This window comes from Eleginops maclovinus, chromosome 10 (assembly GCF_036324505.1).
Source record: "Eleginops maclovinus isolate JMC-PN-2008 ecotype Puerto Natales chromosome 10, JC_Emac_rtc_rv5, whole genome shotgun sequence".
Classification (NCBI taxonomy): domain Eukaryota; kingdom Metazoa; phylum Chordata; class Actinopteri; order Perciformes; family Eleginopidae; genus Eleginops; species Eleginops maclovinus.
In genome coordinates this window covers 16,611,705-16,634,866 of record NC_086358.1, presented here as the reverse complement: position 1 = coordinate 16,634,866, position 23,162 = coordinate 16,611,705, and the positions used below count along the sequence as shown (strand labels likewise).

General features: G+C 40.3%; 2 protein-coding genes across 2 annotated transcripts in view; both read left to right on the top strand.

The window, feature by feature from the left end:
- The first annotated feature begins 2,698 nt into the window (after positions 1-2,698).
- btbd17a (BTB (POZ) domain containing 17a) lies at positions 2,699-8,770 on the top strand. The gene is made up of 3 exons (XM_063893555.1): positions 2,699-2,883; positions 5,353-5,647; positions 6,761-8,770. Exons 1-3 carry the CDS (start codon positions 2,805-2,807, stop codon positions 7,833-7,835), a joined length of 1,449 nt encoding a protein of 482 aa, XP_063749625.1. The 5' UTR covers positions 2,699-2,804; the 3' UTR covers positions 7,836-8,770.
- Positions 8,771-9,638: 868 nt separating this feature from the next.
- The window catches only part of map2k6 (mitogen-activated protein kinase kinase 6), a 30,808-nt gene continuing 17,284 nt past the window's right edge, over positions 9,639-23,162 (top strand). Inside the window, exon 1 of the mRNA XM_063893612.1 lies at positions 9,639-9,996. Within this exon, the coding sequence (XP_063749682.1) occupies positions 9,906-9,996 (91 nt within the window). The 5' untranslated portion in view covers positions 9,639-9,905. The remainder of the gene's footprint in view (positions 9,997-23,162) is intronic.

Here is a 23,162-nt window from a genome sequence, read left to right as displayed (position 1 = left end):
ATGTTCAGTGCTTGGTTCCTGACGGCTGGTGAGATGCAGCTTGTCTGCCCTTTAGTGGACATGACATGTAAATACAGCTAGTATCTCAGGCGGTAAATGGTTGGTAAAGAAGAGTATTATTCTCTGTACATTAGGCATTGTTGTCCAGAAAAAAAACATTGAATTTCCATAATCTCCATTTCTATAGGGACTACTTCCTGAGTAGAACAAAGTTACACTCTTGATGTCATAATAATACATAGGATTTGTATAGCGCTTTCCTAATGCTCACAGACGCTTTACATAAAATCAGAACCAAAACAACATAAACAAAAGCCCTAAGTGCCAAGTAAAATTGGGGGTGTTGATTATAGATTGAAAGCTAGAGTGAATAAGGGAGTTTTGAGAGATTTCTTGAAGGATTGGGAGTGTTGGCTATCGGATATAACTGGGAAGGGAGTTCCAGAGGGAGGGGGAGGCTGCAGCGAAGGCCCTGTCACCCCAGGTCCGGAGCTGTGTCCTGATGGGGGTGTAGTATGTTAGCGTCAGCAGACCTGAGGCGACGGGTAGGCATATGCTGTTGGATGAGGTCACTGAGGTAGGGGGGGGCAAGGTTGTTGATGGCTTTGTAGGTGAAACTACAAATCCTATGGCAAACAAAATTGAAATGTCATAGGAAACATGGACCCAAAAAACTAAAACTATGATGAACGAATTCTTAAAGAATGAAGAGGTCAAAGGTTCAAATTACAAATTATTTTATCCAAATAACCGATTATTTTATCCATAAAGTCACTTTTAACTTGGTTGGAAAATGTCTTCTTTTCTTTTTCAAGTTAAATTTATAGGGTAAACTGCGTACAGAAATATAAAAGGGGGCGTGTATGTTAAAAGAACACATTGAACGGCAACTGTTGACCGGTTGGCCAGCACCCAGACACACATATCCTTTATGTCAGACTGGGATGGGGAACTCATTCTTTGGGATCACCATCGACTCTGACACAGATGGGATCCATACTCACAGGCGGGGTCAACAACACTAAAACACATGGCCCCACTAAAGCGGATCGTGAACTTAAGCAGCACAGATATCAATTTGAGGGTCATTCTCGCTGACCCTTCTTCTAGAACAGAGCTTAAATCTTTATTTGTGAGGCATATTTCCCTAAAGAAACAGGAGGATCTAAGCCCAAATAAATTAGCGAGGAATATTGATCGTATGACTAAACCCCCCCATAATGAAGCGTGCTGTAGCCTGAAGCTGTGAATAAATTGCTTGTGTTGCTGTGTCACGCACATGGTCTGAACTGGGTGAACACACTGACACACTTAACATGTCTGTAAGTACAGTCTGACTTCTAAACAGTGGTAGTCCATAGAGGTGGAATAAATACTCGTGATATTTAGTCAACTACATTTGTAATCCTACAGGGTAGAAATACTCTGCACCATATCCAGCGCACAACATTTTAGTTTGAACAAGAATGAAAGGATTGGCATCAAAGGATACATAAAGCATCAAAAGCAAGTGGCCCAAACATTGATTATATAACCTTTCATTATCCTTGTGTGAAATTGACCCGTTTCCAAATGTGTTTATTTCTGAATCTTATTTTATCTAATAACCACAACAATATACCAGTACCAATAGTCTGTAGTAATCCATCAAGATATGTTGCTTTAAACCTCAATTGTGCCTTTCTTAAACTCAAAAATGTGGTTTTATTTTGTGTAATTAAATCAAAAATAAGAGTAAGACTTGAGGTTATAGGTTGGAATAACGTTTTCTAAATAGGGTGTTACACAGTTTTGGGTGAAGATTTTTTGTACATGCTCTATAGTCAGTTGTTAAATATAGTGTAACTATAGGAGCCATAATTATTGTGTTCAATATTTGATTGATTGAATAAAAAATTGCACATAGAAGAAATGTTAATTAATGGTTCTTCACGTGTGGTTAAATACCCCTCAAATACTGCCTGATGAGGCTGCGATTGTATCAGTTGGTATAAGAGAGTCCTTAGGATTATGTATTTGTGTTTTCGGTGTGAAGACACTTTTTGTTAATCGACTAATAAGTACTTTTAAATTGTCATTATTTTCACTAGGTACCTGTACCTTCGTCATGGGATAAGACTGATTTATCCGTCTGTGAAAAGAAGAGAAACTTAACTCAAACGAGGCTGACATACAGTATATTGTGCTTATTTAGCGCCCTGCTGTCAGCTTATGAAAATAACCCATAAAGAAGACCTTACTTATAACAACGAAGGATAGATAATTTGTTAATCATTCTGGATGTTGTATAAATGATCAAACTCACATAGTTACACATTAATGTAGTGAAGTTAATTGAATATTTTCATAGCATTAAGCAGGGGAAATGGAATTACAGAATCAGAATATCTTTATTGCCAAGGAAAAACTAAATAGGCTCCTCTCAATGCAGTAAAAGAAATAGGAACTTGTTCATTATTAAGCGTCAGTACTGTTCGCCACAGCTCAAAGCGTTATGTGTACATCAAATAATGTTCTACTCAATCAAACTCTCAACATCAAACTGAGCCCCCCCGCTGCGGCACCCTCATCAGATCAATGACATGCAGCAGGCATTAATACCCAAGGATAGGAAAGTCAGAATCAAAGTGGTAGCCATGGAAACAACCTAGGCCTGTTTCGATCGATGAGGTTCTGTGTGTGTGTGGCAGGCCGGATGTAGCGAGGAGAACCCCCTGTCCCACTTTCAGACTCAGACCCCCACACCCTCCACGGCAGAGTGGACCAAAATCCAGACGCACAGTGGGCACGGACGGAAGAAGACGATGGTGCAACAAGGTGTTCAGATCCAGGCTGGGATGCTGTTTTTGGCTCTCTGTCTGCACATGGGAGCAGCTGCTGCAGGTGAGTTAGGGCCATAGATGCTCCAACATCAATAACAGGAGGAATAATGTGCAGTCTGATCTAGTTATGCTTCATTTTAATATTCTGCTACACAAAGACTTACTGAGTGTAGCAGAAGAGGTGAGTCTGGGTGTGTAGGCCAGAGGCAGCATTGCAAATGAATGTTTGATGTGTCATTTAAACTAATAATAGTAATAGCGGATGTACTCATGTCATATGAATAGTAATGTGGTTTATTTTCAGTGGAGCATTTGAAGAAGTTGTTTTACACCAACTATGACTATTTTGGGGAATTCTTTCTGCTAAAGGAATGCAAATGTAGGGCAGGTTCAAATACACCACATGTATTTCAATTCAACACAAAATAGTAGCACCAAAGAGTTGAATTAATGCACTTAACAATGGTCTGGTTTGTTTAAAGCAAATATATCAGCACGTTTCTTGTTATTCTGAGTTTGAATCTTTATGGTTTATTGCACTTATTGGATAACATTTTTTATTTCAAACAGATAAATCTAAGTGCTTCACATCAAATCATCAACAGCAACAAGACAAACAAAGCGGAAAAGACCACACACCACTGATGACCATATACATACTAATCAGCCAGAAAAGATAAGAAATAAAACATCAGAATGACTTTTTTCGTCCAACAGCGGGAACATTTACGTTTCTGCATTTGACCCATCCTAGTGTTAGCAGCTGTGGGCATTATCATATATAACGCCAAGTCTGAAGCCTTGATTTAAAAGAATGGATAGAGGCAACAGACCTGCATTTTGTTTATGATATATGGTGACTTGAAATAATATGAAAATGAAACTGGAAGGAAAGTGGGTCAGGAAGGGAGGGCCTGACTGTTTTTGGGAGAGCAGTGCAAGGTTTTTTAATCTAAAATTAAAATGTCCAATATTTTTCTTAAATATACCACTTATGGGTAGGGCTTTTAACAAAATGTAACAGTGAAATTGACCATTAATTCTTTCTCAAATAATTCTGCATAATCCCTAATAAGGTAACCTCAGGTTATTGACACGTAAAAGCAGACAGACAAATATGAACCTTTTACTAGTTGCCCAAAACTGAGTTTATGTCATGTTTTTATCAAAGTGAAAGGACGTGAAAGATGAGGAATCACACTTTGCTAATACAAACCATGAATCTGATCCCGGCAGTTAGAGTGCAATGTGCAGGGGAGAGGAGGTGGAGGAGAGGGGGTGAGCTACAACAAAGCTTTAATTAAACGTGACCCACAATGCCTCATTATCCAGACAGTGCAGCTGGACTGATCAATGGCATGGTATTGGGTGATACTGCCCTACTGTTGCTCCAATTTATAACTGGCTTGCAACTCCTGCACGCTCCAATAAAACTTAAACTTCCAAGTTACAGTTGTGCATTTAACATATTCACAACAAATGCAAAATAAGTCATTAGCAATAATAATCTGAATGCTCAGGCTACCTTTATTTAAAATGCTTATAAAATATAAAATGATAAATGAAGAAAAATGTAATTCAAAGTTATTTCAATAAGTCAGTTATTGTTAATAACTTGAAGCTAAATGTAAAATGAATTTAGTTAATCTTTAAGCCAAAGTAATTATATTTGTATATTAGCATATTCATATACAAAATGTGTAAACACTTGCAAAACACAATTTGAAAATGAGGACATGCACATTCTCAGGTTCACATTAATATTTTGTCCCTCTTCTGTGACTTGTTCAAAAAGCTCTTTATTTTTCTCATCCTGTCTGTGCTGCAGCACCTCTTTTCACACTCTGTCTGAAACCAGAGCGCAGTCTGCTCTGATTGGTTAGCTGGCCTGTTATACTTGGTCATCCGCTTAGAGATATCCCGTCCCTTAGCCTATCACGTACAATGTGTTGCAGCACTAGTCAATAGAAGTGTGATTGTTACATAGTGATGTCACTATGTTACTGAAGTAAAGGAATTCAGGCAGGGGTGTAGTGTGTGGGAGAGAAACTCTCTTTTAGCCTTTGCAGACCTTTTAAATCTGCCATATACATCTGTTATACATAATATATGCATCTGTCCATACCTCCTCATTCAACAGTGTAAAGTGTTTAAATACTCTCAATGTATTCCACATATGTATATATTTCACATCCTCAAATCTTTATTGTTGATATTGTAAATATTCTTCTCTCATTTTGCACTGTTTTATTTATCTTATTTGCACCATGTATGATGAGTTGTTGGAGGAGCATGGGACATAAGATTTTCATTGCCAACATATACGTTGTATATGCTGTGCATATGACCAATGACAACCTTGAAACCTTGAAACCTTGAACAAAACCTATAGCACAATACAGGAGAAGGGAAAACCCCCAAAACACAATAGGGTAATAGTGCATTAAAGTATTCTGTTTTGGAACTGTAATCCTACTTGGTTTCCAATCTTATAACTCTATTCCTTCCTCCTTCGTTCCCCCTCAACCAGGCATGCTGAAAGTTGACATGAACCCGGATGGCAAAGGTGGCGGTGGAGACACCATCAGCCACTCCCTGACCCTGGTGCAGCGTCTGGAGGCGCTGCTGATTCAGGGGAACGGCAGTGACCTGTCGCTCCGGGTGGAGACTCCCAGCGCGGACGAGGTGAAAGTGATCCAAGCCCACTCGCTGGTGCTGTCCCTGCAGAGCCCCGTGTTCGAGGAGATCCTGCTGAGCCGCAACAGCAGCACGCTGGTCCTGAAAGAGAGCTCCGACTGTGCGGCTGTGTTTGATAAGTTCATAAGGTGGGGACAAATTTCATTTCAGTATGTCAGACTATGTGAGAGTCACCTCCACCCCCTGCTTAACCCAGTTTGATTGAGTCATTATGCCCTCTAGAGGAATGAAATTTGCAACTGCAGCCCTTCATTCAACGAGACAAACAATCAATGAGTCTAACATAAAACGAATTGACCAATCAGGGAACTGCTGGGTTGTTCAATAGCAGCTCCTATGGTGTAGCAGTAAGACATTGAGGAGCCTGTGCTGCAGGAGCAATCAATAAAACAATCTATTTTTATCTGAAATGCTAATGACTAAATGACTCAAACCTGAAATACAGTGGACATGATATCTGCCACACTGAGACTGAGACTGAGACTGCATTCATATTGCAACAACAAAAAAGAAATTCACCTTTTCACCTAATTTCAAGAAGTGTCAAAGGTAACTTTATGAAGAGGAGGACGCTGTGAGATTGCTTGCTGGAATTCAGTCTGAGAGAAACACAATTCGCTAAAGCTGCACTCTATATATTTTCATAAAAACAGTTAATCAAACTAAGAAGTATGACTATCTTTGCAGCTGTAGGTCTTTTCTGCAGCATTTAGCTCTTTGATTTGGGTTTAACATCACAAAAACAGTTTTGTTTTGTCTGCAGAAGCGGCAAGCAGTTTGTTTTTAGCAAAGAAGCTATCATAAACCCACTGGACACTACCTACCAAATCCTAGACAAAGTTAGCATTTAGCAGCTATATAACCACACTTAATTCCCAGGAGTTGGTTGAGACCAAAACAGAGCTAAAAGAGATTAAATATTGGACTCTTATCACCGTGTCTAGATAATTTTAGGGTTATACTCAATGTGTGGAAGGGGCTTTACATGCATCAGGAAAACTTAAACAGCTGAATTTGGATGATGAAGTTGCTTGACCTTCTGGATATGTAGAAATGCAACTGTTTGCTAGCATATTAGCATGTGATGATATGTGCTAGGTTGTGTTCTTTGGCTTGTTGTAGCTGTTGCATTCCAAGAATAGTGGGTCTCGCTGTGGCTAAAACATTTCCAAATGAGCTGTTTTAGGTTAAATAGTCTCATTCTGATGTTGATTCATAAGCTTCTTCCTCTCTCTGAGCAGGTATCTGTATTGCGGAGAGATTTCAATGCGTCTGGACCAGGCCACACCTTTACACAAGCTGGCCACTAAGTACCAAGTGACAGGCCTCCAGCAGGGCATCACCCAGTACATGACCCAGAATCTGGCCCGGGAATCCACCTCAGGCCATGTGGCAGGCTGGTATGAGTACGCTGTGCAGGCCGGGGACTTGGCTCTGAGGGACAGTTGCCTTCAGTTTATGGCGTGGAACCTATCGTCGGTGTTGCAGAGCGGAGAGTGGGTGACCATCAGCAGCCAGTTACTCATGTCCCTGCTTCAGCGCTCTGATCTGATCCTGCAAAGCGAGATGGAGCTCTTTGCCGGGCTGGAGGCCTGGATTATTCAGAATGAGCCGGATGGTCTGACAGCTGAGAATGCTTTGAGAGCGGTGCGTTACGCCATGATGCCGCCACGAGAGCTCTTCCGCCTGCAGACCCAGTCAGCCATTTTGGCTCGCTATCAGGAGTCAGTGCGCGACCTGCTCTACATGTCCTACCAGTTTCACTCCGCGTCGCCAATGCAAATGGCCAAGTACTTCGATGTGAACTGCAGCCTCTTCATGCCGAGGAACTACATGTCGCCAGTTTGGGGCTCGCCCTGGATCATCAACAACCCCTCAAGAGACGACCGAAGCACCAGCTTCCAGACACAGCTGGGGCCCAGCGGTCATGACTCCAGTAAGAGGGTGACCTGGAATGCCCTGTTCTCGCCACGCTGGTTACCCCTCAGCATGAGGCCGATGTACACGGAGTCAGGCGCAATGCAGCCGACACGTGTAGAGGGAGGGCGCCCTCGCATCATCATTACGCCGGCCACATCCAGCGCAGAATTTGCTGGGGTTAACTTCCAGAAGACGGTGATTGTGATGGCTCAGCAGCAGGGGAAGGTGGTGGTGAAACACGTCTACAACTTCCACCAGAGCACGGAAGAAAACGGGGATTTCCTGGCCGAGGCCGACCTGTACCGCCGGACGTCTGACTACCTAATCGACAGCTCCCTCTTCCTCCATATTGTGGTGAAGCCTCTGTACCAAACCCTCATAACCAGCAAGAACTGACCCTCTACCAAACACAATCCAACCATGTGAAGCAACATCTCACTCATATCACATCGTGGGGATCTGAAACCTCTTTGTGTGTTATGTTTGGATCATTTGTCTTGGGTCATGTTATTGCTGTTTCATTGGGCAATTAATGCACCAAAGCGTTATGTCCTACTGCTTGAGAGCATTTTAAACAATGGAACATGTTTCAAAGGATAAGTTTGGTGTTTTTCTTTATTTTCAAAATCTCATTAATCTAAGTCTGATCAAAAACACATCAATGAGCCACACTCACTTTAGTACATTTTGACTAAAGCCCACATCCACTTCTTGCTGCCCCAATTACTCACCAGAACACCAAATATGGATCAAACCGCTAATAAAAATAGACCCAACAAATGCACTATTCCCGGTTGAGGTTTGTTGCCCCACTGTTTTAGGGCATTACAAAGTGTTTCTATATATTTCTTATTTCTTTTATTCTATTATTCCAATATTAGTACAGACATGAGTTTTCAGTCCAACAAACTAAATGAGTAGAACTAAGGTTCTTGGTGCTGTAAACCAACAAAAAACTTTCAGTTTTGATCTTTTCATGGAATTTGTTGTCCAAAAGAAAAATATGCAATATCACCAGCTGTATCTTTAATGTTTGCTCTTCTGTTCCTGTTACATTTTATTTGTATTATTTTTTTAATATTGGTGCTATTATGATTAATTTACAATTCAGGGTTCACAGTTGTCATTCATCACCCTGAACGCACCTGTTTGGTGATTTCAAAATAATCACTAAATCCCTGCTTTCTGGGCACCAAAAGTAATCGTGGTGAACATCAGGTGCTCCAACAGGCCCGTTTTTACTTTTGATGTATTTATAAAACTACTCATATATGCCTTCACACCAGAGTACTGTAGCTGTCAGAGTACCTTGTCATTAGTCCATTCATTCATTAAAGTAATTGCTTAGTTTCACTTTTGCATTAATCAATGTTACCTGATAATAAAGATTTTTACTGAACTTTGAAAGTAAACGGACTATTTTCCCTGTGTTTTCATGTAATCGTCACCTCAACACCAGATGCAAAAATATTACATTTCATTTAAGTCATGTCAATTTTAAGAGAGTACAACATGTGATACCCTGTACTCTCGATCAGATAAGGAACAACTGCAGACAGGCAATATATTTTAAATCTTATTTATAACATGTTATGCATTGTAAGATTAAACCCGTACACAAACAGATTGAGTAGTAGGAAAAGAACTTCCCAGACACAAATTTAGTCGTTTATTTTATTAACTTATTCTATTTGCTTATGTAGATGTACCCTAAATGTGCTGGATGTAAGTGTTAGATTGACTAATTAGCATAGTAGTCAATACAACATAACATACCATATCAGAAGACTTGTAGCTTTATTGGTAATTAATTAGTTCTCTCAAAGTTCTTTTTTTCTCAGCATAAAATCATCCATATTCTGGATGTTTTTACACATGACTTGTTTTTTTTTTATCATTCATAGCCTGATTTCACATGTTATTCTTTAATACATGGTGTTAATATAAGTGTAGAAATCCTAAAATGTCTTTAAAATACAATAAGATCTTGATGTATCATATATTTATCTCATTATATTTACCTGATACCATTTTCAATTAAAGTGCATTACTTTAGTTAATGGTATTATTAACACAACACATTGCTTCTTTTTACCCTCGTTACACGCTAGTCAAATCCTGCAGAGATGTGGCCGCTCACTAAACGCTCTGGACTCCATTTCCCATTATCCTTTGCGCTCCAAGCAGGAAGAACGTTCTCTCGCAGGGGCTCGCACTGATCCAAGTTAGGAGCTTTCAGCTGCCAGCCTTGGCCCATCATGTAAGTGCTGCGGAGAATTCTTTGCAGTGCAATTGCAAAAATTACCTCTTTTCCCGACGCCTGCGAGGGCTGTGCAATTATACCACCGCTCTTTGCACGGACACGCACGCTCCGGACGCAAAAAGGCTCCAAGTGCATGAAGATCGAGGCTTGTATTTTGCATCCTTGTTGCAAAAGCAAGCCGCTGAAGCTCCATTGCGAGGGCGATGGAGGGAGGGAGTGAGAAAGAAGGCAAAGTCTTTTGTGCTTCCCCTCCCCCTCATCAAAGCAAAGGGGAAATGTCTCAGCCAAAGGGAGGTAAGAATATGAAACCGATCTGTGCAATACTGTGCGACATGCAATCACGGCTGCACGATTTGCAACATGCAACCGCTGCAGCTCGAGCACGGCCGGTGCATTTTAAAGTTACATGGCTTTAGAAAGGGTCAGTTGCATTTCCTGTTTAAAGATCTTCCCCTTTGCACAGTTCCTGGTAAGACGATGCTGTGTGTACTCACTCACATTGACGATGTTAGCAGGGATGTTGTGCACAGGGCGCCTTTTAATAGTCACGAGACAGACAAGGACAGTGCAACTCTTTATAATGAAACTCTGCACGACTTGATGCATGGCTTGTGACCATTGCTCAAGGTAAATACTGAAAGCAGTATCGCGTGCAGGGCAGTAAATATGCATGTTTCTGTGCAGTGACGTTACAACCTGCAGCTGTCAATGGTCAAGTTTGTTTATTAGGTGTTGATTTGTTCCTGCTTATGGGACAGAAAATTTAAATCTAAGAATAGAATCTGTTGCCAGGGTTGGGAAGGGAACTTTACAAATGTAATCTGTAACATATTAGTTAATGTTTAAAAAATGTAATCGGGGTAAACTAATCTGAGTATCAAAATATAAAAGTAATGATTTATTTCCATTCCTTTTGGATTACTTCCAATATCAAATGCAATGCAAATAAATAAAAGAGAAAATAAATAACAACAAGGTGTTTTTTACTTAAGCGTATTATGTAAGACAACAGAACAATTTGAGAGAAAATTAAAATCTAAGAATAGTATCTGTTGCCAGGGTTGGGAGGGTAACTTTATTTTATTTTAAATGTAATGCATTACAAAAAATAGTTACCTGTAAAAACAAATGCAACCTTATCTGAGTATTACAAATATAAAAGTAATGTTTACTTTCCGTAATATTAAATGCACTGGAAATAAATACAAGATAAAATAAATATCAATAATATGAATTTTTACTCAAGCGTATTATGTCAAACAACTGAATAATGTAGGATGTAGAAAATAAGATATTTAGGGACGGAAATGTCTCCTCTTATAGGATAGGCCTAAAGAATAGTAAACAAATGCTGATTTAGTTTAATATTTTAATTAAACATAGAATTTTTGGTGTGTTTACCAACTGCATTTGAAATGTCCAGTATGTCCAACTGCATTGGAAATGTCCAGTATGTCCACCTATCATATAAACATTTTTAGATGTAATCCTGCTTGAAATACCTTTTTTTTTTATGTAACAGTAATCTGATTACTTATTTTATGTATGGGAATACATAAAATAATTTTTTTCTATCCTGATTACGTAATTTCATATGTAATCCCCAAGCCTGTCTGTTGTAAGCATTGAAGTGGTGGTGAGTTCAAGTGCAGGGGGCTTCTTTAGGCTATTAGAAAACAAGTCTCCAAGCATTCTGTCCTGGCAACTGGATATGTCCAACCCCTGTGTGCGTGATGGTAGGCTGTTTCCTTTAGCATTCATATGAAAGCATGGCTGCCACACTTTGACCCCGACTTTATCAACAGCTGTGGAGTACCTGCAGCCTGAGGTCTCTTACAGAACATCAGTGAATGCAGCACGCAGAGAGAAAAACAGCTGCAGTGAAAGCAGCTCAGGCGTTTTTCTCCTCCCTGTACTGTGTTTTCCAAGAAGTCCAAACTGAGGCTGGTTCATTGCACAACATGCAGAACACACACACACGCATGCACAATCTGAGGCTGTACAGGATGTGAACAGGTAGCAGAGAGAGCCCCCGATGGTCAGAGGCTCGCATTGTTTATCTGTTACAGTCAATTGTCCACCCACCCACCTACACACACACACACACACACACACAGACACACACACACACACACACACACACACACACACACACACACACACACACACACACACACACACACACACACACACACACACAGGAACTGTCTTGTTGCAGCCGGTTCAGGATGATGAATAATGCACAGACATGTTTTTTTTTCCATTTGTCGATGAATGAGTTGGTTTGGGACTTTCCTTAGAGCAGAAGTAGGCTTCTGTTCATTGATGTACGGTGCAGAAAATGCCACACACAAAGATAAATATCTGAAAGGAGTATTGGTTAAATGGCAGATTTTTTACTACATTAAGTTTGATCTTGGCTTTTTGTGGTATGAAAAACAAAATGGCTCTGGAAATAAAATTACTTTTGTCAGTCAACTCCAGCCCAATTAATGGTTCTGCTGCTATGCGATGATTAATGGAGTCATTTCTTTAAGTTTATTAAACAAAAATCTGATGTCATTGCCTTGGGCTTAAGGAAAGTGTGACGAATATGTGTTTTGGCATTTAAAAAAATAGCCTTTAAGTATAAAAGTATGAAAGAAATGTGCCAAACATTTGGCATCCCAGCTTTTACACTGTGAGGATTTGCTGCTTTTTCAGTTTTGTATGGTTTTGAATGAAGAATCATAGAATTTAGGCTGGAAAATGGGTTTTTCAACATTTTTCCTGGTGGTTGATGTTTTAACGGAAGAAAGAAATCAACGTATGTATTATGATTAACAAATTGTTACCTGAAGAACACTTATATATCTCGAGGAAAATCCCTGTAACCCATTGTAGTTATAAACAACACTATAGAATTGGTTTTAGTTCGTAGTTAGACCTTTATTTATCCCCAAATTGAAATCTCAGAACATAAGGAATGGTACAAGAACTCCATAAAGATAGCTTTCAATTGGCAAACCTATCTACCAAATTATCTGATCAAAGAACATTTAAACTTGCTCAGAAACCTGGCAACCTTACACAGTTTATAAATCTCAGTATAGTGAACACATGTTGGTTGGTACCAAAAAAAGCAGCCCTTCGCAGACTGTACAATAGTGTAGTATAACTTGCAGCTCCTAAAGGAAATGAGTACAAATCTGCAAAGCTAAAATAAGCACCGTGTCCCTGCGTTTTATTGAAATCATAACGGACGGAGCAAAAATCCCATCGCCTTGCTGCTGGTTTCCTTCAATTCTCATACAATTTGGCTTAGAGATGCGTGTAAACTCTTGCGTCTCGAGCGCTGCCCTGTTAGGGCTGGAGCGTTTTGGCCCTCACCATTGTGCGCTGTGCTGAGTTGCGGTAGTGTGCTCGGCTGGCCGGTGGCAGTGTGACAGCAGCCCTCCCAGCTCGTGTCCCCCTGCAGCCTCGCCGGCCCTCCAACCCGCTCACAAATGTCCCGTTTGTCATGCAAATGGAGGCTGCGTTTTCAGCTGCACAGATACTAAATTTGCTGTTTCAACTGGACAATTGTTGGACCGATTCCAGGCCTGAAGTGGCTTTTTTTTGCTGCAATAACAGTTGAATTGTTCAGAGCATTGTTCACCTGATCCACTAACTGTACTTCTCTTTTCCACTGAGTAAGCATGCATGCATTCAGACTGCAGCAACCTCTCTGAAATACATTTTTTAGGACATTTTAAACAAATTCCTGTTTTTTTCAGCTTTGCATGCAGGCAGAGGTGTGAGATGTTACTGTGACTTCCTTTTTTTTCTGATAATAACAGACACACAAATCCAGGTCTCTGTTCGGCCTGGAGTAACCTCTTATCGGATCGTGATATAAGCAGGTTCCTATACGTCACTGTTGACACTGGATGAGAATAGGGGAAGGAAGGGTTGTTGCACAGCCTTGCACTGCAAAATAATGCATGCAAATAATTGTATTTATTGAAGACGGATGAAAACATAGATTTAAGCTGTGTAATTGCTTGATGCATGCACATCGTTTCTCACCAGTGTAACTCCATCCTGCAAATCTTCTCTTTCTCCCGGTTCTGATTTAGGGAAAGATTGATTTAACATTCTCTGGAAAACGTATATTTGCACTACAGTAAAGTTGCATGCATTCTTCTCCAACATTTCTCGCCACATGTGGATAGTTATATACCAAAGTGGCTGCAACAGCTGCTTTTTCCTTTGGGTAGAATTTGCGGTTATTATGTGAGAGCAACCTCCATGCTGACTTCACCCAACAGTCAGCAGTTTTTGCACCTGTGTCCTTTATGTTTTTGTTCTGGTGTTGCATAAAACAACTTATTAAGAGCTGTGGTAGTAAAGAAAATAATGACATTGTATCGGCATGTGGGTTTATATGGTACCAATTTTTCTCCTTTTTGATCAACCGATCAATTTATTAAAGTCAGAAAAACTATGATTTATTTTGCATTTACCTGATAAAGTACTTTTAAGACGCCACACATTCCTGTAGTGTGTTGTATAGGTTTTTGTGCATGTAAATGGTCTGCAAAGGCTAAAAAATATTTTGGGGTTTCTCTCCCAAACACTCCCCCACTGCCTGAAATGCCTCCATCGGACTCCTTTGCTTACTTCTGTAACATAGTGGCATCACTATTTACCACTCGCGCTTCTATTGTCTAGCACTCCAACACATTGTACGTGATAGGCTAAGGGGCAGGACATCTCTAAGGAGTTGATCAATCATGACAGAGCCGGCCAGCTAACCAGTCAGAGCAGACTGGGCTCTGGTTTCAGACAGAGGGAGAAAAGAGATGCTGCAGCATACAGGCAGTATGAGAAACATAAAGAGCTTTTTGAACATTAAAGCATGGAGACATGTCACAGGAGAGACACAAAATACAAATATGAACCTGAATATGAGCATCATAGGGCCCCTTTAACTTTTTTTTTTACAATCAGCTAATCGCACAGCATTGCTTCCTTCATCTATAGTGGTTATCAGTTTGTGCTATATTGGGTGTCTCCCCTGTTGTCTGTGTGTACTCAAGCAGCAGACGATATACAGTATACCTTACACACACCCTCGCATAGCTACACAATGTATAATTTGTGCTAATGTCTGTGTTCTCAGTGACTCACTGTTATGAGTGATTTGCGGTTGAAGGACTATTTGTTGACAGTCATGAGTGCAAAGAGTCACTTAACTCGGTTTCTCACTGGTAGAAACTCTATGAACCTTGTACATTATGTAGCCTGTCTATTAATGGGGCAGGGTTTGTATGAGGCTTCTACCTTATTGCCAGTATTGCACAACCCTTAAGACTTCTGCAGAAAAGTGACCTGGGTGCTCTTTCAGCCACAGCAATGTTTAAATGTTGTTTTCTACTTGGCAGTAATTCAGTTGAGCAGTACAATATCTTCAGTGTTTTCATTACGCTGAACATGGTCTCATTTACATTGGTTTCAGTATCAGAATCACCATTATTGACCAACAATGTTGACACATAAAGCGAATTTGACTGGGAGTTCACATTGGCTCTCATTAGACGTGTAGACATGCTGCCAAAAAAAACATGTCAAGCTATTATTTACAGGCGAGAGCTGGATAGACAATCTGTATCCAGCTCAGATTGCTGCCGTCTGTACAGGGTTGTGGTACAGGTGGTGCAAGATTCTGAGGTCTTGTGTAGTTACATTTGACAATCAGAAGAACATTTCATGAAATATTTGGCTTTCAGTCTGAAACAAATGTTCCTATAAAGCTCTCTGACATTTGACTTACACCGTTTTGAAGCCTTGCATTTTTTATTTAGGCCTTGGCCTTGTTCAAATGACACAAGAGGGTGAAGTACAGTCAAACACTGAAAAAGACATCCACAGCAACAGAAATGTTTCTTTTAACTGGGATAGGGTCAAGACAAAAGCAAAGACAATTCACAAAGCAGACAAGACACATGTCCTCAAGCATATCCTTTTTTGTTGTTTCTAATACTACATTAAGGACAATAATTTAGTAAATCAACATCATACTTTACGGAAGAAGAGTCGAAACAAGCAGATACAACCATTACATGATGTTTACAATGTTTACTGAGGTAATAAATAAAGGAAGAGTCTGGTAATTTTCTCATAGACTTCTATATAATTGGACTTTTTGCAACCTGTGGAATTGTGCCACTGCCTGCCGTTTGAAAAAATGCAGATCTAAGACAGAAATCAGAAGAATCTTTTTGTTTATTCCTCTCAGTATTTGTCATGTTTGTGCCACGGCGTTCTCCGGTATTTTCTCTGGATTTGTTCAGTGAAAGCAGCGTTTTTTGCTGTGTGCCGACCTGTATGCTAATTCAATCCCTGCTTTCTGCGAGTCTCATTAAAGTTGAGCCGAGTGCCGTGGAAGTGTAGCGTGAGCCAGTGACGACATGATTCCCAAAGGAGCTTCTGACAGCTGTAGCCTAAAGGAGATGCCATCTTTGGAAGTATAGAGTATCTAACAAACTGCCATAGCAGCTCCGGCTGGTGTTATTTTCAAATGTCTTTTCTGCTACCACCCCACCCCCTTCCTTCTGTCCTGCTGTTTGTTCCTGTCCTTCCCTGTGTCACTGCCTTCCCACCGCCTGCGATTGATCTGTCTTCCTCTAGCTCTGTGGAATTCCATTGAGAAACTCTTGGCATTGTTGGAATTCCAACCAGAGTGCATGTGTGGGTTAGCAGCGGACGCCGTGTGTTCCCGTGATCTAGGGCTCATTATCAAGCAGGCCAGCCTTCATCTGCCCTCATACTCCACACACTTTTTTCTGCACACTGCATTGCAAACCGTTCCTGTCAGCATTATATTTTTCCCTTTCACTGATCATAAACATGACGAGGCTGAATGCGTGCTCGTATCGGGTGTGGCAGAAACTGGGAACATAGACAGACACCCATCTCCTGTGGCCTCACTCTGGCATTTCACCACATACTCCCGCTCATGTGCTGCAAATCACTGGGACTGATATGTACTGCTGCTTTTAATTAACCCACACTGCCTGCCTGCCACAGTATGCAAGTTGGATGCTGAGCTCAGCAAGAATAAAGGAAGGAATTGTTTATCTGAGTTATGCAACATAAGCTGCAGATCTTCTGAAATGGGATATTTTTAGATGTTTCCTAGTCAGCTTGGTGGAAAGTAAATAGGAACATTTAACATATCTTATTACAGCTTGAGTATTTAGTAGTAGTATTTTCATTTTAAGTTAACTAATAGCATTACTGCCGCCTGTCAGAAGGGAAACATTGTACTTTTTACGCAAAGAAATGAATGTGCAGTGGTACAGGTTAAGCCAACAAGTAGTTAAACACACAACATGTAATTATCTGCCACTAGGGATCTCTCAACTGCAGCAATAACAGAAGACAGTGACGTGAAGTAGCGTGGGATCATGGGAGGTGTTGTCTTAACCACCACTCGCTGTCATCGCAGTCAGCTGCCTTCCACTTAGGAATCCTTTATTGTTCATTATTCAGGCGGTTTTAACAACGAGCTGAATGGTCCACATAGGTCTTCTTCTCTGTAAAAGAAACTGACCATATGTACAGTGGCCGTTCAGTCAATCCATCAGGTTTCTAGGCCTAGTCGGCAAGATAAATTGCTTCACATTTTTGACCATGTTGCAGTGTTTTAGCATATAATATTGAATCATCAAGTCAGTGATGGACCAATCGTGATGATCTTTGGATGGAAATGTATTGAAGTCTCAACAAACCCTGAATCATGTACAACCCCTGCAACGACTGTAATTGGAGGGGTTGTATTATAAAATATAAAATGAAAAAAGATAAAGATCTAAAAAGTGTCTTCAAAAGTGGAGCTTGAAACTGGATAAAAATATCTAGTTATGAAGACTTCTGGCAAGCTGTGTTTACACTGGAACATAGAGCATATGACACAGACCATTACATTGATAAAATTACAAATTTCTTCGAATGTTGAAAGTTGTTGCTTTAAAAGGGACCAGCTGCAACATCTTCTTTTATAATACCAATGTTTTTTAACTAAGTAATAATAATTTAGCCTATACATGTCAGAAAATTGTTCAAAATGTGACCAAATCCCAAATACAGATGGAATTTTTAAATTAATGTGCACTGCCCCTAAAATCAAATTAACCTATAACGAGATAAATAGATTCAGTCTAATATTTCCAAGTGATAAGTCAAAACCAGTAATATGCTGGCTTTTTCTACTCAAATATTGACTCAAATGATTAATCATCAAACTTCTCTGTCAACCCACAGGACTGGAGTATTGTTTCAGCTTAATTGCTTCTTTGACATTAGGTATATATTAGGTATAAATAGAGTGGTGCAGGAACGAGTCCTAAAACCCTGAAGTGAGTTAGCATCTTACCACTTCTGATTCCCTCGTCTCAGAGGCAATGGGATTTTTCCGTAGGATTTTGGAAAATAGCTCGAAATAAGGTCTGTGGTTGACACAAAGTTAAGAGACAGATCACGTTTTGTTCTATGACATTCACGGCTTGACGTTGAAGTCGTGCGACACTACTGTGCTCGTCTGTTCTTCTTTTTTAGCATAACGTTAGCATTTTGCTTCTGGCGATTTAGATTTTCTGAAAATTATGAAAGTATGGTAGACGTGGAGATTATCCGGCTGAACAAAACCTGCATTTACCAAACAGGTTCGTTTTCCATAGATCTTATTTTTGACAATATTCCAAAATCTTGTGGAGAAATCGCATTGTTTTTTGTCCAGGGATTGGCCTATAAAAATATGTCATCCCTGCACCGCTTCTATTTGCTACTGTACAAAGCAGAGCACATGCATGCAACCACATCGATTACATAATCCACCGCCCCCCACCCCTCTCTCATTCTTACACCTCTGTTCGCTCTTCTCATTCTGTCCTGTTCTTTCTGTGGGTCAGCAGGTTTTTCTGGCACTGTGTCCTCCTTTAGCTGAGACATGTCACTGTACATGAGTTGCATGTCATCCTGATTTTACATACAAATCTGTGACTGCAGCCCACATGATTCACGCTGTGTCTCGCCTGTTTGTAGGCTATATTAAATTGGACTGAAAAGCGTTGTGCATGTTAATATGCATGCTTAGGTTTGAGAATAAATCTGTCAGGAGCATGCTGCATCTTGTCTCATGATCTGAGCGTCTGTAAAGCAGAAGATTCTCCAGTCAGTGCTTGTGGAGAAAGAAAAAAGGATGCTGTCGCTTCTTTTGTAATCACACAATGAAGCTTCTGTTCCGGCATTGTTTGAGGTTAATCATCTGATAAAGTTTCCCGTCTAGTTAATGCAATGCAAAGTATTTATTGATCCGTTCTCTGCATTTGGAAGCTGTAGTTACTTCTGCCAAAGAGGATGTGTTTGTCAGTCATAAATCATAAATAAGATTCAAATGAAATACGGGAGGAAAGTAAAACTGTGAGCCAAGAGGAAGTGATACGTATTGGGGTGTGGAGCTGGTTTGTTTCCAATTACTCCTGTAAGCTAAGAAGCTTTTAGCAGCAGGCTAGCAGCTGTCTTTTGGGGCCTACACATACCCTGAGTTTCTTCGTTAGTTATCTCCTTCAGTGTGTCTTTTTCCTCTTAGCACTCGTTTAGTAGTACTGTTATAGTTTCAATACTTATGTGAAAGTGAAAGCTGTCAGCTCATGTACAATCGATTGCCAAGTGCCATAAAGGTTTTTTTTTTTGAGACCAGTAGGGGTCAACTCCACTGCTTACAAAAAGAATCCGATTGTATGGAAGTCTATGAGAAAATTGAAAAAGGGGTAGTCTCAATTGAGAGTTTAGTGCCTTCTCCAATACAAACAAGATGTTAAATTGGTCACACTAGAGTAACATAAATGATTGACAGGTTTCATAAATCGTGTTTGGGTGTAATCCGTGTTTTAGACTTGCATCTTTATCCCATTGAGTGTCTTTGTTTTCCATCACATCAAAGTTAATCACAACTTCATTTTAAGTACTTAAAAATGTCTTGATCAATTAAGGTTCATAAAAAAACACAAAATGCTAAAACTCAAAGCTCCAAAACCATAGGCAACATACCAACGTGTGATTTCAGGGTGAATTCAAGGCAATGGGAAATACTGATCTAAGTAATCCGCTTGGTTTAATGCGGTTTGGTTCGGATTTTAAAGGGAGATTTGTAAATTATAGCTGGGCCTATAGAGGCAGATATGGGCAGATGTTAGCTTGTTGCTGATGTGTCATTATCGGTGTGTAATCTTCGATCAGCAGTCAATCAGCATCATTCCAGTTCACTGATGCAGATGAAACATAACGTTCTATAACACATTGAGAGGGTCGTGCAGGTGCTCTTTCTATCTCTGAGTGTTTTTTTGCTTCTCATTGTTAGAACAGAGTTGGTTTCCAGTTACTATTGTTGTCTGTGTAAATGCGTGTAGGAGGGGCTCAAACTGACATTTTAGTGCAACAAAGCTGCTTTGGAAAGTGAAGACCAGGAGGCAGCCAGCAAGAGGCCACTGGTGGAGGGCCGCATAGCACGGCAGCGACACACCCTGCACTTTATGAACAAACCAGTACACTATGGAACCACCATGTGACAGTTTTTTAAAGGGGCCCTATAATGCCTTTTAGGGTTTTTGCTTTCCTGTAGTGTATTATATAGGTTTTTGTGCATGTAAATGGTCTGCAAAGCCTATAATCCCTGTGTTCTCTCCAGAAGGAGTTTCTCTCCCACACACCCCCCTCCCCCACCCTCTGCCTGAAACGCCTCCATTGGACTCCTTTGTTTACTCCCTTAACGCGCTTCTGTTGGCTAGTCTTCCAACACATTTTGGACACATGTTAAATGAGTTGACCAATCACAGCAGAGCCAGCCAGCTAACCAATCAGAGCAGACCCGACTTTTGTTTTTGACAGAGGGTGAAAACCAAGCCCCAAGGAAGTGCGGCTTTGATGCATATGTACGTAGTGGCCACACAGCGGTACTACACTTACATTCTAGTTTGTGACGTCGTTGGGCCCAAAAAGACAATATGTCATTGACTTACATTGGGAAATAGATGTCTGTAAATCAGTGTATACTTTATTTTTTAAGCAAAATCAACTACCCAGTACAAACACTTTTATAGCCCTTATTTAAATCATTGGGGTCTATAAGTTGTGAAAAGCGCTAAAAGCTGAATCCAGAATTATTTTCTCTCTCTATTCATATGACTGAGCCAAGAGCAGGAGATCGGAGGTGGGGCTTACGGAGACCTTAATTGCCCTTGCGCTATGGGCAAAAATAACAGATACTTTTTAAAATCTACTCCATTTTGAGCTACAGGCGCTACTGAGCAACTCCCATAAGAACGAACTGGGTCCCGCCTCCAACGCTCTCTCCATACATCCATGGTGAAAAGAGGTGCTGCAGCACAGGCAGTATGGGAAAAATAAAGCACTTTTTGAATATTAAAGCATGTGAACATGTCACAGTAGTATCACAAAATACAAATATACACCTGTCAGCTTGAACTGACCGATTCATCCACAACCAATATCACATAGCAAGTCAACAATGTGAGAAAAAACAGGTATTTGTTCATAGAGTTGTAGCCTACTTTTGAAAAAGACACACCTTCAAATACACACCTTTAACATCATAGGGCGGTACACAGTGGGGTGATTTTGAAACATTACCTCAAAGCATAGTGAATCAGTCATTTGTTCACATAGAAAACATCAGAGGCACCTTTTCTCAGAACAAAACAACTCTGACAGGCTTATAGCAGCTCAACCCGGTCTGAGGAGGTTTGAGCCAGATGCTGAGCAGAGACAAGGCAGCCACACACACACACACACACACACACACACACACACACACACACACACACACAGTCACACCCTAAGGAACCTGTGACGCCAGGATAACAAGGCGTCTTCCTATTAAACCAACAGTGCTGCACCTCCAGATGGAGCAAGCACATCCTATCTGCCAGACCTCTTCCTCCTCATTCTCTTCTTCTTGCTTTCAGCGCCTGTTTCATTCATTTAGGATCTGGAGTCACTTACTGCATCCAACCGTAAGTGTCGAAGATGATATAAAGCTTCTATTGCAGTTGCTATATCAACAGGAAATGTAGAAATCTTAGCCTGGATGTGATAGAAATGAAGCATTTGGAGTGATGGCTGCAGGAAGTTTGAGTCATTTTGCATCAGTGGGAGTTTTTTAAAGAGCCGGATATCTGCTGTTGGCTCCGGACAAAAGCAGCGTGTTTTTGGCAGATACATGTCATCAGTTATTCAGCAGAAGTACTTGCACTGACTCACTATAAGGTTCCATTGAAGTTTCTGGAATCTTAAAATAGATTTAGTCCTCATTTCAGTCGTAGCAGCTTGTCTGGAAATTGATAAACAAAAATCCCATTAAGGGGTTTACAGACGTCTCTCTGCTGCTGCTGCTGCTGCTGCTGCTGGAGGGAGAACAAGAGTAATAGGTGGACCAGGATGAACTCTGATCAACTGATCTCTCGTCCAGAGCTATGTTAAGAAGCTAAGTATGCTTTCATCTTGTGGTGTGCTCTGCTGCCAGCGAGACCGTCCTCTCCTCTCCGGAGACAGTCCTCTTTTTCTGGTATTACTTCCCTCTCAGACTTTCACAGAAGTTGGTGCAAATACCACATTGAAGGTGCTTAACACACAGATATGTCATGTAAAAGGGTTTGTATTAGTGCTGGGGTGAAACATTGACAGCAAATGTTTCTAAAGCAATTAAGATTACATTTGTCCAGATTCCTGCTTCTTAAATATTGCATTTCGTTGTCTTGCATAATATAAAGGTCAATATTTTGATGTTTGGAAATGTTGGTCCGGAAAGCAAAGTTGAATGCAGCATCAGTTTTGGGATCTTGGAAGTTGTTGTGGGCATTTTTGGCTATCCTATAACATTTTATTGACACAATTCCGACTGTGGCTGTGAGTAGTGTGGTTGTCTAACAATTGGAAGGTTGCGGGTTTGATTCCAGCTCCTGCATACTAATTGTCAATGTATCCTTGGGCAATGTACGTAACCCAAAATTGCCTAATGCATCACTTTTGTTATTTAAGAGGGTTTAATTGGTGATTCAATATGGCAATCAAATGGATTCAGATTTGCAAAATTATTGTTTTGAGGATTCAGATTTAGTCAAGCGTTTTTATTAACTGACCTGCATTGAGCATAAACCATTAGTCGATTTGTCAACATAAAATGAATTGGCAAAATTTCAATTATTGATTCATTGTATTTAATCAGGTAGGCATGGCATCATTTTGGATAAAATGTCGGTGACATTCATACTTTAAAAAAAATGCATGTCATGTCCATATATGGTACGAGATGTTGATAATGTCCAAATTATTTTTGGGATTTTGATTAATCGTACAATTGTGGAAAACGTAAAAATGATCTAGGACGATATTTTGTACAAAAACTTAAACAATCATGT